This window comes from Taeniopygia guttata, chromosome 1 (genome assembly GCF_048771995.1).
Source record: "Taeniopygia guttata chromosome 1, bTaeGut7.mat, whole genome shotgun sequence".
In the NCBI taxonomy this organism is placed as follows: Eukaryota; Metazoa; Chordata; class Aves; order Passeriformes; family Estrildidae; genus Taeniopygia; species Taeniopygia guttata.
The window spans coordinates 25,781,394-25,796,421 of NC_133024.1; the positions used below are offsets into that span (position 1 = coordinate 25,781,394).

General features: G+C 41.6%; 2 protein-coding genes across 3 annotated transcripts in view; one reads left to right on the top strand and one right to left on the bottom strand.

The window, feature by feature from the left end:
* Nucleotides 1-11,548, bottom strand: RABL3 (RAB, member of RAS oncogene family like 3). The gene is made up of 8 exons (XM_002187394.7): nucleotides 11,419-11,548; nucleotides 11,142-11,233; nucleotides 9,412-9,541; nucleotides 6,468-6,582; nucleotides 4,838-4,988; nucleotides 4,128-4,199; nucleotides 3,271-3,309; nucleotides 1-815 (listed from the first exon to the last, which is right to left on the bottom strand). The coding sequence occupies exons 1-8, from the start codon at nucleotides 11,462-11,464 to the stop codon at nucleotides 750-752; spliced, it is 711 nt and encodes a 236-aa protein (XP_002187430.5). The 5' UTR covers nucleotides 11,465-11,548; the 3' UTR covers nucleotides 1-749.
* A 93-nt stretch (nucleotides 11,549-11,641) lies between these two features.
* Nucleotides 11,642-15,028, top strand: part of GTF2E1 (general transcription factor IIE subunit 1) — a 48,601-nt gene continuing 45,214 nt past the window's right edge. The window contains exon 1 of one of the 2 annotated variants that reach the window (XM_002187360.7): nucleotides 11,642-11,780. The gene's annotated coding sequence lies outside the window, so the exon portion shown is untranslated. Of the gene's footprint in view, nucleotides 12,026-15,028 lie in introns of both variants that reach the window. The other variant, XM_030266346.4, reaches the window with a different exon arrangement.

A 15,028-nucleotide genomic window follows, 5' to 3' on the forward strand; every position in this document is an offset into this window, starting at 1 on the left:
TTTTCAATTAACTGCTTTTTAATTTTTAATATAAAAAACAAGACCACAATCAATTATGAAAAGATAAACAGGAGAACCTGATTTACTTTGCCCTCTCCAAAGTAAACAATTTTAATTTAAGCAGCAGAACTAACACCAGTTGTTTTCTATTAATGATTTTCTTTTTAAGGCTTCAAATCTTTTTTTCATATCTTGCCTATTGTTTTTATCCCTTTTGAATAAGGATGAACAGCGTGCTCTAGGTGAAAGAACAATCCATTCATCTAATGAAGGCATTCCATTATTTTCCAGACCACTCCTTACCCATCGTTCTGTTTTGCTCACTTGTTTTGGTCACTTTACTGTACATGAGAAGCCCACTCAATGTCATCTTTCATTTAGAGGTAAAATGAATGCAAATCATTGCAAAGACTGTCCATAAGTTTTCCAAATGGAGACACGGATGTCACGTATACATGCTGTGTATGATGAAGTTTCCCACAGCAGTGAGAAGTATTCAACTTATTGCACACTTTCCCCTGATATTCCATAGATCCAGATAGTCTGCAATCCTAAGCAAAACTCTAGGTTCCCAATTAGGTTTCTGGAAAACCTTTCCCAAGTCTTTTCCAACAACAGAAGCTTCAGCAGGCTAGCCAGCTGTAATGTAATTTTACTCTGCTTGACAGAAGCATTACTGTCTTTGAGCATCCAGTCAAAATGGGAATTGTCATTAGGAACTCAGAGAAGTCATCTTCCACTTTCCATGCTCAGTCATAATGAAGGCTCTTCAGTGTTCCTCCTCCAAACCTCTTCCTTTCAGAGAAGCCAGGAATCTAGAGGCAGGGAAGACAAGTTATCATGTCAGAATCAGCAGGAGCTCCCTCTAGCTCACACTGTTACCAAGCCAACTGCATCGTCTTCCACACCATCTCCAGAATCAGGGCCACAGTGCTTCTGCTAGAGGAGCACTACTAATCAAACACTGCCTAACTCCACTATGGCTCATCTGTTCTGTGGGGCTCCTTAAGACTTTTTGGCAAGGGAAATTGAAAGCCTCAATCCTAACACAGTTAATGACAGATTTCAAAGCAGATTCAAGTGCACAGAAGGATTTCTCCTCCATTCATTTTTAAAACTATAAAACAATATAAACCAAGTCCTGTCAAAGAGCTGTTGAGGCTTTAAGCCTTCAAACCTGGGCAGCAGCACTTCAGTGGCAGTTGAAAGTACAGTTTTATCAATGGCTGTAAGCTTAAAGAAAAACATCGGGATAGAAATGGCTGCAACAATACAAAGGATTAGCACTCCTGCTTTTGCAGCCCATCTGCAGACACTGCTTACACAGTGACAATGGATGTTTACAAAAAAAATCGACTTGAAACCATCAGAAGCTTCTCTGGCCTTAACAGCATTTCAGACAGATTTTCAAGCCAATGCACCTGTGAATCCCCAAAAGAAAGTGATGTGCTGCTTTCTAATACTGCATATCTGCCCTACTGGCATCATAAAACTATTTGATTACAGGCTAGAGTAATTTTTACCTTACTGACTACACACAAGCAGAAAAGACAGACCCTGTGTGTGTGTCTACAGCAGACCCTGTAGACACACCCTCCCAAAACAATTCCACACATTCATAGGAAAGTCTATATCATAGTCATACAGTCTATTCAAATTGAGGGAGTCAACCAAGCCCTACAAAACATGCCAGAAGAACATGGCAAATATGTAATGTATTCACTAAAGTACTGGTTTATTCATCTCTGAAAAGCAATCATCTCTAAGGATATAATCGGGCAGATTTTTGTACCAAGGCTCACCTCATGAAAACTGCTTTGGAAATTGAAAGAGGAAAAATGCAATTATTATAACTAAAAAGTACCTGAACACCATAGGTCAAAAGTTATCTGCTTTAGCATTTTTTACATCAAAGTCACTAATTAAGAGTAACAATTATTTATTTATTATGTATCTGATTTAAGTAATAGGTATGAACAATTTGAAACTTAAAATTCCTTTCATCCTGAAGTTTATAACAGAAATAACTCAAAACACGACCTCAAAACATAAATAATAATAGCAACCTATCATAGAAAACCCACAAACACATTAGTAAGAGCTACATTAAGTATATAACTTCAAATTATAACATTAAGAAATTGTATTGAAGTCTCCATTTCCAATTTGGATTTTGCCCCTTTAAACATGACTACCGTTTAAGATTTGTTTCCAGCTTTTGAGCTCCTGTCAGGGAAGTAGATAATCATCAGCAGGCTGCAATCTTTGGCACACAGCCAAAAGGAATGTATAGTTAATCCCTGGCTAGCCACTAAATAGGATCAAATGATAAAAATAAAAATCTTACATCATGCATCAAAGACAACCAGCACACAAGCAGGTTTCTGCACTAAGATATTATTCCCATGAAAGAGAAACTTCCTTTCACTAGAATGTGGGGAGGAGAGGGGGAGAGGGGAAAAAGAAAGGGCATCATGCAGAACTGAAAGAGGCAAAAGCAAATTTATTTTCAAAATGCACGACAAAAGTGCTCAAAGAAAGGAAATATTTTGTAATCTGTGACTATTTCCCCACCACTCTCCCCAAGGGGCTTTCAGCACAGCTACCTCTAACAATGTACAGGTGTGACTGTACTTAAGAGATGCTTTTCATGGTTTTAATTTGCAACACCTTTACATATGGTAAATGCAACTTCACTACTCCCAGCATGACAGACTGCACGTGGGGAGCACAAAAGCTGAAGTGGCCTGCCCAAACCAGAAGTCATTTTGCTAGTACTTCCCCAACTGTCTGAAAACACTTAATTCAGTCCTTTAGGAATGAATTACAAGCGGATATCATACTGCCATTTTCCTTGTGGCCCCACTGAGTCTCTGGAGACTACTTGTATTAAACATAAAATCTCATTCCATCTGTCCAAAAAACTCTTTTATTGCCCTTCAGGATAATATCTATGGCCTTAATCTGCAACCAAGCAGCCTGAAGTTGACAGAGCTGCAAGAAATCGTATTTGGCCATTTTACCTCATTCTTCTAACTTCTGCTATGTTAGCTTACTTAAGTATTTCACTGCCAATCACTTTACAGACAAATATTTCAGCTTACAAAAGTCAGTCATTCTTAACAGCTGTGCTCCCACAAATACGAGAATTAAATTACCAGCACAGATTGTCATTTAGGTAGCATGAAGCTTGTGTTTTAAAGAGGACTATGTCAGCAGTTCACATTACAGAGGGAGAAATGAAACAAAAGAGGAGGAAAAGTGACAAACCTGATTGCCATCTCTTAAGAAGTATCTCTTCTCTATGACCTGGGAACAACAGAGAATGATCTTAGCTTGCACAGCACAAGCATAACCTCAGACTGCAATCAACACTCCACACATGAGCACTGATACTCATGGCTAACTGGGACAAGGTCTGATCCCACATCTCTACTCTAGGCCTACTGCTTTAATGCAGTGCCCTAGCACACACAGCAGTTGCCACCTACAGCCATTCCTGGACAAGCTGTCTAAGCTGTCTAATCATCCTCAAGTTCAACACAGTCCTCCTGGGTAATGGAGGTGATGGTTTGTGTGTCTCTTGCTTCAGACTCAATTACTCCCATTCCCTCTGCAGGCATACTGGTTCCTACTACTGCTCAGTAGCCCCACTATGCTATCTTTGCTCAGAGGATGCTTAAAACAGAGCATTCCTTTTCTCATTTGCACAGTGGACCTTAATGGTCTCTTTTTCAGGAAGGGAGAATAATATTCTTAATTAATTTCTTAATTCCTAAAGGTTGGTTTAACTAGGATCAACAGAGCTAACCAGTCTTGTATCTCCTCACATTACCAGCTCAGACTGCTGCAATCCGTCTGGCCTGCCAGACAATTTCAAAAGCATAAGCAGAGTGTCTTTGCACATTTGTGAGTTCTTTTTCACTGCTCTATGCAGACCAGGAACTAAATCTTCAAGGAGATCAGCTATCTCCTGTAGGGTTCCGAAAGCAGATCTGTCTTTGGCCTCCCCACAGCTGGCTTGAACCAACTCAGAGAGTGGAATATGAAAACCGTTAAACTGCTGTTCAAGCTCAAATCCCAACATCTGATGCACAGGACAATAAAACATCATTTCATTGACTTACCTTATCAAAAAACCTGCTTAGTTTGACAGCATTGGATGAACCTGCAGCCAGGTAACGAGGATTTGTGCAGTCCTAGAACACCCAAAAGACAACAAACCAAGCACAAGGAAATCAGTGCAAGGAAGCCAAACACAAGGAAATGGAACATACCCTTTCCCCTGACACACACCATCAGCAAGGGAAAACAATGGATCTGCTGATTTCTGATCCACAGTCACTTCAGAGAAAAGACCAACTGCTCTTTGAATCAGCTGCAAAATTCCAAGCAACCCGCCATATGCTCCACATCTTCCTTCCACCACCAGCTATATAGTCAGGCAGTGATTTGTACAGGCTACACCTGAGATTGGGAGTGTGTATACAAGCATTCATACAGCACATGTATATTTTTATACCCACAGATCTATATAAAGTCATCTTCATGTTTCATTCAGACAGTCTATATCAGAAATATGAAGAAGAAAAAGAAAATTTAACTCCCAGCCAACAATTCTAAGTTTAAGTGACCTTATCTAATAACCCTTACATCTCCCTATAGTGAAACAAAGATATCTGTTTCATCAAGCAAGGGGCAGAGCCAACAGAAAAGTGAATGACTGGCACTACTGGAAAAATGTCCAAAAGCCAAATTTTTGTTACATCTTTACTTACTAAAAATTGGACTCGCTCCCATACAAAAGAAAAACAACAAAGATAACAAGGATACTAACCAAATTTATCTCTTCAGCATTGAAATCCTCAGCCAAGAATGCTGTTCTGGTCAAAACTTCATTCCTCTTAGTTTCTGGGATCTGATCCAGTTTAGTTCCTATTACCAGCAGTGGGATCTGGTTATCACCAAACTGTTCACGGTCATAGTCACTGATGAGGGAAAGAAAGACAATCCTGAATAAGGCAATGGCCATGTAAGTGGGCACAAATATAACATCACCTCCCCTGTACCTCTCAAAAAGCAGTAATTTATTTATTAACAGTCCATTTATCTAAGTTAAAATGTGCTATATTGTTGCTCTGATTTTTAAAAGTGTTAAAGTTTTCTTTTATAGTTATTTTGAAAGTTCTAAAGTTCTCATAAAACTTCTTCAACCTTCTGATCTGTTTATATATTTCTACTAGAGCTCTTACACACTGTTCATGTAAATAATGATTGTTTTGCATTCTTCTTTGTAAGAAGAGAGAATTGATGGACTATTTTTTGACCAGTGTGGTTGGAGAGGTGGTAATTCCATCCTCCAATCTACAGTCACCTCTAGAATTCTATAAATAAAATACTCGAATAAAACACTCTCTTTTTTGGCCTTTGAACGTACCAAGAGTTTGTGTACGGTGTCCAATAACGATACAATATCTTAAAATTAAGGAAGGGCTTCTGCATCTAAGTCACTAAATAGTAATCCACGCTTCACTCTCCTTAGCTAGGATAATCACTTGTGTGTCATTTTTACCTGAACAAAGCTTTCTAGCAATTAATTTTACAACCAACAGCAACAACTTGAGCAAGGAACTGCTAGTGGCTGAACATCTGTCCTTGACAGAAGTTAAATTTCTGAAAATTACAACAATTGTGAAGAACCCGTCTGTGGAGACACTGGAAAATTTTGCACTTTATAAATGTAAATCCTCTTTCCCATCTCCTACCCTTCTACAGAAACACCTGTGTACCAGAACAGACAAACAACTGATATTCTTCCCACAAAAAGCTACTCCTCATTATTGCCTTCCTGCTCATGTGTGAGACTTAGCAATGACTTTAAAACCTCCTTGACTAGATGGATGACAGGAGCACAGAAGTGCAGGAGGAAATCCAAGTGTTGGAGAGCTAATTATGAACATGTTGTTTAAGCAGAGTTTTCTAAGCTCTTTTAGCCACGCTCCTAAAATAATTCCCCCATCGCCCAAACCAAAAGTGTATGAAGCGAACTTCCTCAGTGTTGGTGCATGGAGGGAATGCCTCTTTGCCCAGACACGTTATCCCATGACATTTCCTGTACAATGGAATCTCTCAGCGCAGACAAAGAAATCTTGTAACTGGGACTGGACCCACTCTCACAGAGGCCTCAGACAAATAAGGGATGTATAAGCATCTTTTCCCTTAAAGCAAGGTCTCTGCCACCCAGTTTGGGAATCTGCTGTCAGAATCGCCCAATACTGTCTGGCAGTATAAAATAACAAGAACAATCAACAGTCGCCTTTTTTTGATACTTCCCATTTCTTTCTTTCTTTCTTCTGAGTCTAACCACATCTACTTTCCAGTGGAGACCAAGTAGCCTTAGAGATGAACAAAAGCTTCTACAACTGCTTGGAATTACCATGTCTGAGCTCTGCATATTTTTCACTCACCCATTTGTCACGAGAACTCCTGTTGGAGCAACATCCCTGTTGAGTGCTTCCAAAGACCAGCGATACAAATTCTGGGATGATTTCTTGTTGGTCAAGTCATGCACTAAAATTATCCCTAGAGTGAAAGACAAGACAGCAAGATGCCATTTAAAGATACATATTCTCCTCATTTTACCAAAATGACACCTGCAGGTTCCCAGATATCTGAGAATGAAGGGATATAACCAGCTCAGTTACAGTGAATAAGTAAGGCTGAAAATATCAGGATGCAACAGGTTTTTTAAAGCTGCTTATCAAGAACTGGCTAAAAGCTAAGAGAAAAATCACATGAAAGCAGGAAACAAACAGCCATCTCAGGCTTTAATCTGCAAAAGGCTCGCAGGCATTCACTGTGTCTGTCTACTTCTCATGATACTGAAATTCTATATTACTGCAGTAGAAAATTTTAGCCTTTTTCTGGTAAATATAATTATTTTTTATCACACCATCTATAAAGTCTGAAGGCTTTTTCTTTGTTTCAAAGGAGTTCAGAGAGAACTACTGCCTTCCTACATTTTCCAGACTTAATGCAAATATATTTGGGGAGGTATCCAAAGGGGAAACAGACACTGACAAAATTTCATACTCCACTAAATGGCTAGTAAAAGCATGAATTAATAAGACTTACTGCACTTAATCTTAAGTTTCTAGCATTTTTCATTACTATGAGCCTTCAAAATGTAAATTCTGAGACAGAGTCAAGCTTCCTAGCTGTGCTATTAACAGACACCCACTTCTGATAACCACAGTTCCTAACTCAATTACCAACTCCTGCTAGCAAATTTCTTCTATTTATTCACACCTTCTGCAATATGTGGAATGTTCCCACTTCCTCCAGACTTCAAACTATCATCAATTCAAGGATAAAATGCAATGATATCCCTTATCTGCATCAGGATTCATTCTCAAAACACTTCACAGCCTACAGGTGGAAAAAACTCAGTAATTTATCTTTCACCGTAACTTCCAGAGGTGCCACGCCATGAACAAACCGCATTTCCACAAATATTTTCCACTATCTCACATGACTGTGCACAGGCTCTCCCACGAGAGTTCCCAGCATATCACAGCTATAGCCCTATTTTCAAGCATTTATCTCAGCAACAGTATAAAAAAGCAACTCTGCTGCGTGTAAACCCCCAGCATAGAGAGAAAATGCCTGACACAACATAATTTGGCCTACAGCAACAGATCCAGAGGCACTGCTGCACAACCTGTGAGAAACACTTTCCAGCTCCACACACTCTCCCTCAGTTATGTCTGATTGGTCAGGTTCCTTATCTGCTTCACCTAAAACCTGCCCAGTTAGCTGCACCAGCAGAAGAAGACTGTCGACATCCAAAAAGAGCTGGCAGGACCAATGACTACTCAGAGAAATGCTCCTCCCACAACAAGGTCTGCAAGCCAAAGCCTTACTGCCCAGTCATGTCCACAGCTATCACAGTCCCCACACCAGGTGGAGAGGCACCAAAGAAGATCTGTGGATAATCCAAAACCAAAGTGTACCAGCCCTGTCAACAACCCAGCAGCCTGCACAGCTGCTGCCACAACCAAACACTGACTGGCTTTCAGACCACTGCAAGCCCAGAAAGCACAAGCAGTCAGGCAGAAGGAATGTATTCATCTTCTCTTCTTAAATCAGGCCAAGCAGAGGCAATTTGTGAGACAAGCTCTAATGGAGAAATTAATCTAATGAAAGAAACAAGACCCAAGGTTAACTACCAAAGTCAACTCTTCATATGCAAGCTGTCTAATTAGTATCTTTTGGGCAGTGGAGATAAATAACTCTATTTTAATGTCATCAATTATAATTCAGATGCATGAGTCCAAGATTGCATTTTTTAATGGGCTGTTCTAAGGTATTTCCAAGTCTGACCCACACTTCCTGGCACACTGTAGATTTGGGATCAAAAAGAAATCAATTTTTTTTCATATACCAAAGAGGCTTGCTTTGAGGGCACAGCTCAACTCAAGTCTTATACACAGAAATCTGGTTAACAGTATAAGCAAGAGGTAACTAATACAGTTTTCCCCTGAGAAAGGAGGAAGAAATAACTAGTTAATCACAGCCCAAAAATGTTTATTGTGTGGCTTAACATGTTATTGAAAAACCTTCAAATGAGTGGGAATAAGCAAAGAGAATCTAACACAATATTTGAGCCAGATTTTCATAAGCTGGTGTTAGTCTGATACACATCTATTTTTAGTGAACTGTCCTGGGATGACAAAAAGTAACAATTGAAATACTGCACTGTTATCTTTATAATCTCTTACTTGCTCTTGTTAGAGACACAAATGAACTATTAGGCCTTTAAGACAATATCTCAACAGAAGGCACAAAATACTACTTCTTACCTATGCAGTAAGTGGCAAAGTTTAACTCTTAAAAATAAGCTGGTAAGCTAAATGAGCAGAGGCAAGATGGTTATCAGCATATGGCAATTTTATGGGACACAGCTCAAATTTGCCAGGGTAGGATGTAACTATCGAAGTCATAAAAATTGAAATAGTAATTTTTCTGCTGTAAGTTTTACAACCAAACAGACAAGAAAATATAAATAATAAAAAAATCTTTATAAAATATAAATAATATTTCTGCAGTTCACGAGACCCAGAAAGATGAAGGCAACCACTGCACCTTCAAAGCCTCCCTGCTGTGCCAGCTGCACAAGACTGAAGGGGGAGGCTAATAGAGCTCATCTGCACAGGTTTGCCTGAAATATCTGCCGTTCACAACTGAATCCATAAAATTCTGCCTACGAATGGTATCAAGTTTGTTTCTGTATAAATCAGAAAGGAGAAAATGTAGCCCTCAGGCAGGCTGCCTGGAACTCTGCCCCAGAACCAAGGGACAGCTCCTAACAGAAACAGAATTAAAAACCATATTTACACCAAGCAAACTTACCATTCAACAAATTATAGAACACTGCTCTTGTGCTCTTCACACTGGTGGCACTGCCCACAGAACCTCCAACATCCCACAGCTCAATGTAATAAGTCTTCTCTTCTGGGGTTCCTTCTTTGTAGTCATGGATCTGATGAAAAATTCACATCGTACATAACCACAGCACCATGTCACAGGAGTTAATCCACACACTTCCAGCTGGAAGGATTATTGCACTTGGATAGAAATTTGGAAATTCTCATGCTGACGCTATTTCAAACCTCTCAAGTGGAAGAGAGATGGAATGAGCCAAGCAGCAGCCACTGGGCACCACAGAGATGGAGATCACCATCTCATGTGAGAGGGAACCTGGTGAGTAAACAGGGAGCATCCTTTGCATCTCAGCATTAACAAACCCAACATCTCATGATGTGCTTGGACACAGTGTTTTGCTAAAGCAAATGGAAAAATTAACGTCATGACTTCTTAGTTGTTAAAACCCACAAGGCAGCACTGCAAGAATATTAACACAGGTGACAGACCTGGATCGCAACTGACCACATCTTTTTCCTACCCAAACTCTGGCATCTCAACTGAATTAATCAACAACTTCTGCCCCCAGATCTGCTGAGTCGTTTTGCTCCACAATCAAACAGGACTGCCACATTCCTCTCCTCGGATTTTGGAAATACATCCCTAACCTAGGGCAATGCATTTCAAGGAGAATGCAGCAAAGAATGATGAAGGAGAAGAGCATTTATCAATGTCCCATGAGGGCTGTAGGCTGGGCCAAAGGTGGATGGGCATACACATTCTTCCCACAGCAGGTCCTGCAGCAAGTAGACAGGAGAAGAAGCAACTCCATGGTCACAACTGTCACCAAAATCCAGGAAATAAACTCTCTAACCCAGTTAGGTTAGAAAATCAACATTACTTTATTCAGCACTGAGGTACATGAGTAGCACTTCACCAAATGTGTACATCAGTCACCAAAACTTAAAATTCTTGATACATTTTGGCAAACAAAGGAATTAGTGCTCACTGGCTTACAAGTGACACAGTTATCTTCATTAATTAGTATTTGATCTTCTATTGGTTATTGATTTCTCACTTCTCATGATAACTAGCCTATTTTTTCAGCCTTTTTTATTATCTTTTTCCCAGATAGGGACAGTCTTATTAATTGTCTGTTAGTTTCTTCTTCAGCTCTGCTTTCTGTAACATGTCTTTGTGGTTTATAAATTCTGCATTCCTGGTGTCCAGGTCTCAACACTAAATTTCTCCTGTCAATTTCCTCACCCAGGCCTAAGAGCACTGAAGCACGTCCTAAATTTTTATTTGTTTTTCTAACACATGAGCATCACCCAGAGCTTTCCTGTGCTCCCACAACCTAAACAAGCAAAGTGTTTTTCCCCACTGTGTTTGGCTGACAACTTGGCTGTTCCTTGCCTGTTTCTCAAGGAACTGGCCACCCTGTGTCTTATAACACACCAGTGGCCACTGTAGCAGGGAGCAGAGCTACGAGTGACAAATGTCTTGTCTGATTGTGACAAACTTGGAAGGTCAAAACTCGCTTACACAAGTGCTTGGCTCACATTTGACACTACTTGCATCAGAAGATTAAGCCTTCAGCAAAACACATGATCAAAGTGCACCTCTTTCTGCGGAGGTAAGTAATTAAAATAAAAAGTCAAGGCCCTTCCTTTACACGTCAGGCTCAGGGCCACCAAGAGGCCGTGCACGTCACCTACTCGCACATCCACGGAGCAGCCCACTGTCCAGGACGGATTTCCCAACACCTGGTTGTGGCACAAGAGATGGACGAGCGACGATTTCCCGACACCTGCAAGTGCACAGAGAGAGAACAACTCTTGGAAGGCGGTGCCAGGGTTACAGGTGGCGAGGCCGGGAGCAGCACTGAGTGAACGCGGGCGGCCCCGGCCCCTCAAGCGGGTGACGGGGAGGGAGGCGAGGATCAGATCGCGGAGGAGCGGCCGCAGGACACCCGGCCTGGAGACACGGACTCACCGGAGTCGCCCAGCACCAGCACCTTGACCCTGTCCAGAGCCGCCATCTTTACCCTGCTTAGCAACACCGCCCGGCCACGGGGGCGCCCGCCAATCGCGGCGCGTGTTCTTCCCGCTCCTCCCAACCTATTGGCCGCCCGCTCGAGCGGCCAGCGCGGTTGTCACTTCTGATTGGTTGATCCCCGGTGAGGGCGGGAAGGCGCAGTTCTGTGCGGGCAGGCGATTGGCTCGCTTGGCAGGCGTGGGCGGGGAGGGGGCGGTGCGGCGCACGCGCCGCTGGCGGTGGCGCTGACGGCAGCGGCGCGCGCGGCGGTGAGGCGGGCGGCGCCGCCCGGAGCCGGGGAGAGCTGGAAGCGGCGCCAGGTCAGTGCCGGCCCCGGGAGCGGCGTGCTGCCTGCGGGGCCCCTGCTCCCGCACCGTGTGCCCGTCCGGGCCCCTTCCTCGCCTTGGCTCCTTCCCACCGTTGTGTTCCTCCTGCGGTGTTTGTTGAGGCTTCTTTGTTTTCTCTATTTTTTTTTTTTCTTTTTTAAAATGAGGTTCTGCTGACCTCCTCTTGCCCTACAGAATCCCACACAGTTCGGTGTTTAAAGCTCAGCACATGAAAGCGGGTAGGGAATGGGAAGCTGTGCAGACGGGTAGGGATTCTCCCCTCAGGCTCGGCCGGGAGGTCTGTGCCGTGTGTGGTTCGGAGGGACATGCAGGGCTATGGGCATCTCAGGAGTAGCTGGCTGGCAAAGTGAGCTCCTTCCTGTGTTTTTGGTGTTTGTTTGGTTTTTTTTTTTGGTGTATTATATTCTGGTCTCAGGAGCGTGCTGGTTCCCCGAGAAGCAGGCCAACATCTCATCTCATAGTGGCACCGAGCTGCTGTTCAATGGCTCCAGCTATTAGGCTTGTGCCATTCCAAGCAGCTCACAATGAAAGAGCAGAATGATTATTCTGAAAAGGTGTTCAGCCGTGCACAGCTAATGTGCATTTTCTTGAAGTCTAGGTAGCTTAATATTTTACACCCACAAAAAGGTGGAGTTTTGCAGTGACATCCTCTCTGGACACGCTGGTTCTCTTGCTCATCAGAGTTCACCACCAGCTCACTTAACTGTTGGAAAACATCGCAAAAAGGGGGAAAAAAAAAGTATTTTTCTACCTTTAAGCAATCAGTTTGGTGCACAGGGTGGTGGTGTGAGGGCAGAGCCATGTGCCTGGGAAGGAGAACATGCTTTTAGGCAGGAGTGAGGCTTGATGGGAATTGCATTCCTGCCTTCCACTTCCTGTCACATACAGCTCACTTTTTCACAGGATGCTTTAGGGGTTTCTTCCGAACAAGAAACTATGTTAATTAAAGCTAATCTAGTGTCTTGTTACTTAGTTTCTTTGTTTATTTATTGCTTTTATCCACGGTATATACTCACCTAACTAAAACTGTATTTAAGCCAATGATTCCATAATTTTTCGTTGTCTTTCTGGAATTTCCAAAAGGCAATATTGCTCACATCATCTATCATGATGAAAAGTGTGGTGTTACAGGTCTTATTGAATCCATAATGTGAAAAAGCAATTATTGTTTTTTTTTTTTTTTCTGTCAGAAACATAGAAAGGAATGGTTAAGCTCTCTTTGCCTTGGTGTAATCATGACTTCCTATGCTTGATATGTGAGAGACATGATCTTACTTTCTTCCCTTTAAAGAAACCCCCAAAACCATACAACTACATTGTGTGAGGGTTGATGCTTACACGTCTCTGAAATAATACATATTCTCCTGGTAGGTTCAGATCAGAGTGTAAATTTTAAGAGGTTCTGGTATCGATAATTAAAATTTTCCAATAGCCTCACATTACAGTTAGGTCAGTTTTGCCTCCATGTGGGGGAAGCTCCCCACTCATCTACATCCTTAGCCATGCATTCTTTTCTTTGTTTTGTGTTGGCTCTAGTCTGGTAATATAAATGATTAAATTATTGAACTTTTCCCCTTTGCCCTCTCTGAAGTGTCCCACTTTTTATTTTGATATGTCAGTTTTTCACTTTTTAGCAATTGGTTCTTGTTGCTACATGAATAGTGAACTGCCAGAATTAGGACAGAAGGGTGGGGCTTGTGGCTAAAGGCAAGGAAGGAAAAGAAAGACTTTCTTAGGTGTAATTTGACTTAAGTTGCAACAGGAAATTTCATCCAGTAAAGGAACACACAGGTGGTCCTTTAATTTCCTGACACCTTGCAATTGTTTATGCTGGGTTAAGATTAGAAGAGTGATTGAGAATTACATCCTGAGCCTGCATTGTTCAGTTTCTGTGCCTGGTGTGGTCAAACCTTGTGGCCTTATTACATCTCGTTCCATATGTTTTCACTTGTGAAAATGGGGGGAAAAGCCCTCATTTCAGCCAAGCCCCTCAGCCTTTCTGTGTTCAGCTGCAGCACAACTTCTCATCCTGAATGAAGAAAACCCTTTGATACCTGAGGCCTCCTGGTTTCAGTTTATGGAAGGCCAGCAAGACGATGGGAGTGAACAGAGATTGTTCTTTTCTGCCCTCATACTTCAAGACAGGTCTTGCAATGAAAATACACTTATTTCTCATCCAGATGTAGTGAAGGAGGAAGGCTGAGCAGCAGCATTCATGAACTCTCCAGGGAATCAAACTCAGTAAGCTCTTGATAAAATGTCAGAAGACTTTATTTTGAAACTGATGTGGGATAAAAGCAATTCTGGACTCACTACAGAGAAATGCAAGTAAAAACAAAACTCCAAAGTGGAAGATTCTGTGCCCTTTTCTGGAAAGAATTAATAGTGTCTGAGGTTACGTTGTACAGTTATTGAAAATCTTGATGACATATTTTCCCACTGTAGTTCTGAAATGTATGCCTTTCCTTCCTGTTCTCAGGAAGATTCAGGATTGCTTCTCTTAGCTTAACCTCATCATCTTCTGAAAAGCAGAATTTTAAATCTAGTTAGATTGATAGACTACAAGCAGGGATCTGGTGTTTTTAAGTGACAGCTGGAGCAGGATATGGCATGCACTGGCTCCAGGAAGCCCATTGTACCTGCCACATTCACGGGAGAGGGGATTTTCTTATTATAACTGGATTTAGATTTTACCTGGAGAAACTATTTCAGTGGTGCAAGCAAGTAATATTTTTCCCCCTTTCTTAAAAATGGTGTGTCAGAAGCTTGCAGAAGCATTTTCTAAGCAAATCAACAAAAGCTGGTTTCAAAGATTTAGTGGAAAAGAGCACTAATTCAATAAATGTGGGGAAAAACAGGAAGCACCTGTGCAAGTGTTAACAGTGTGTCTGATAGCCTGTGTTCACATCCAAACCTGCAACTCCTAGTTTTCCTCCAGAAGAGATCTGGGGTGATACAAAACCTTTGTATATCCATATGAGTCTGAAGAGCAGTCTGCTTCCTTTTTTAAGATCCTGCTTTTAAAGATCCTCTGTCAAATATATGAATAGTGACACCATTGAATTTTCTAGGTAAAATTAATATAAGTCTCAGAAGTTACATGTTGAAACAGGATGATCTACATTTGCAGTATTGGATAAAAATTCATATTAATTTACTGGCTGATGTAGGTTTTCATATTTTCTAGTACTGTTTTCATCTACATTGTGGCTTCTAGGTTA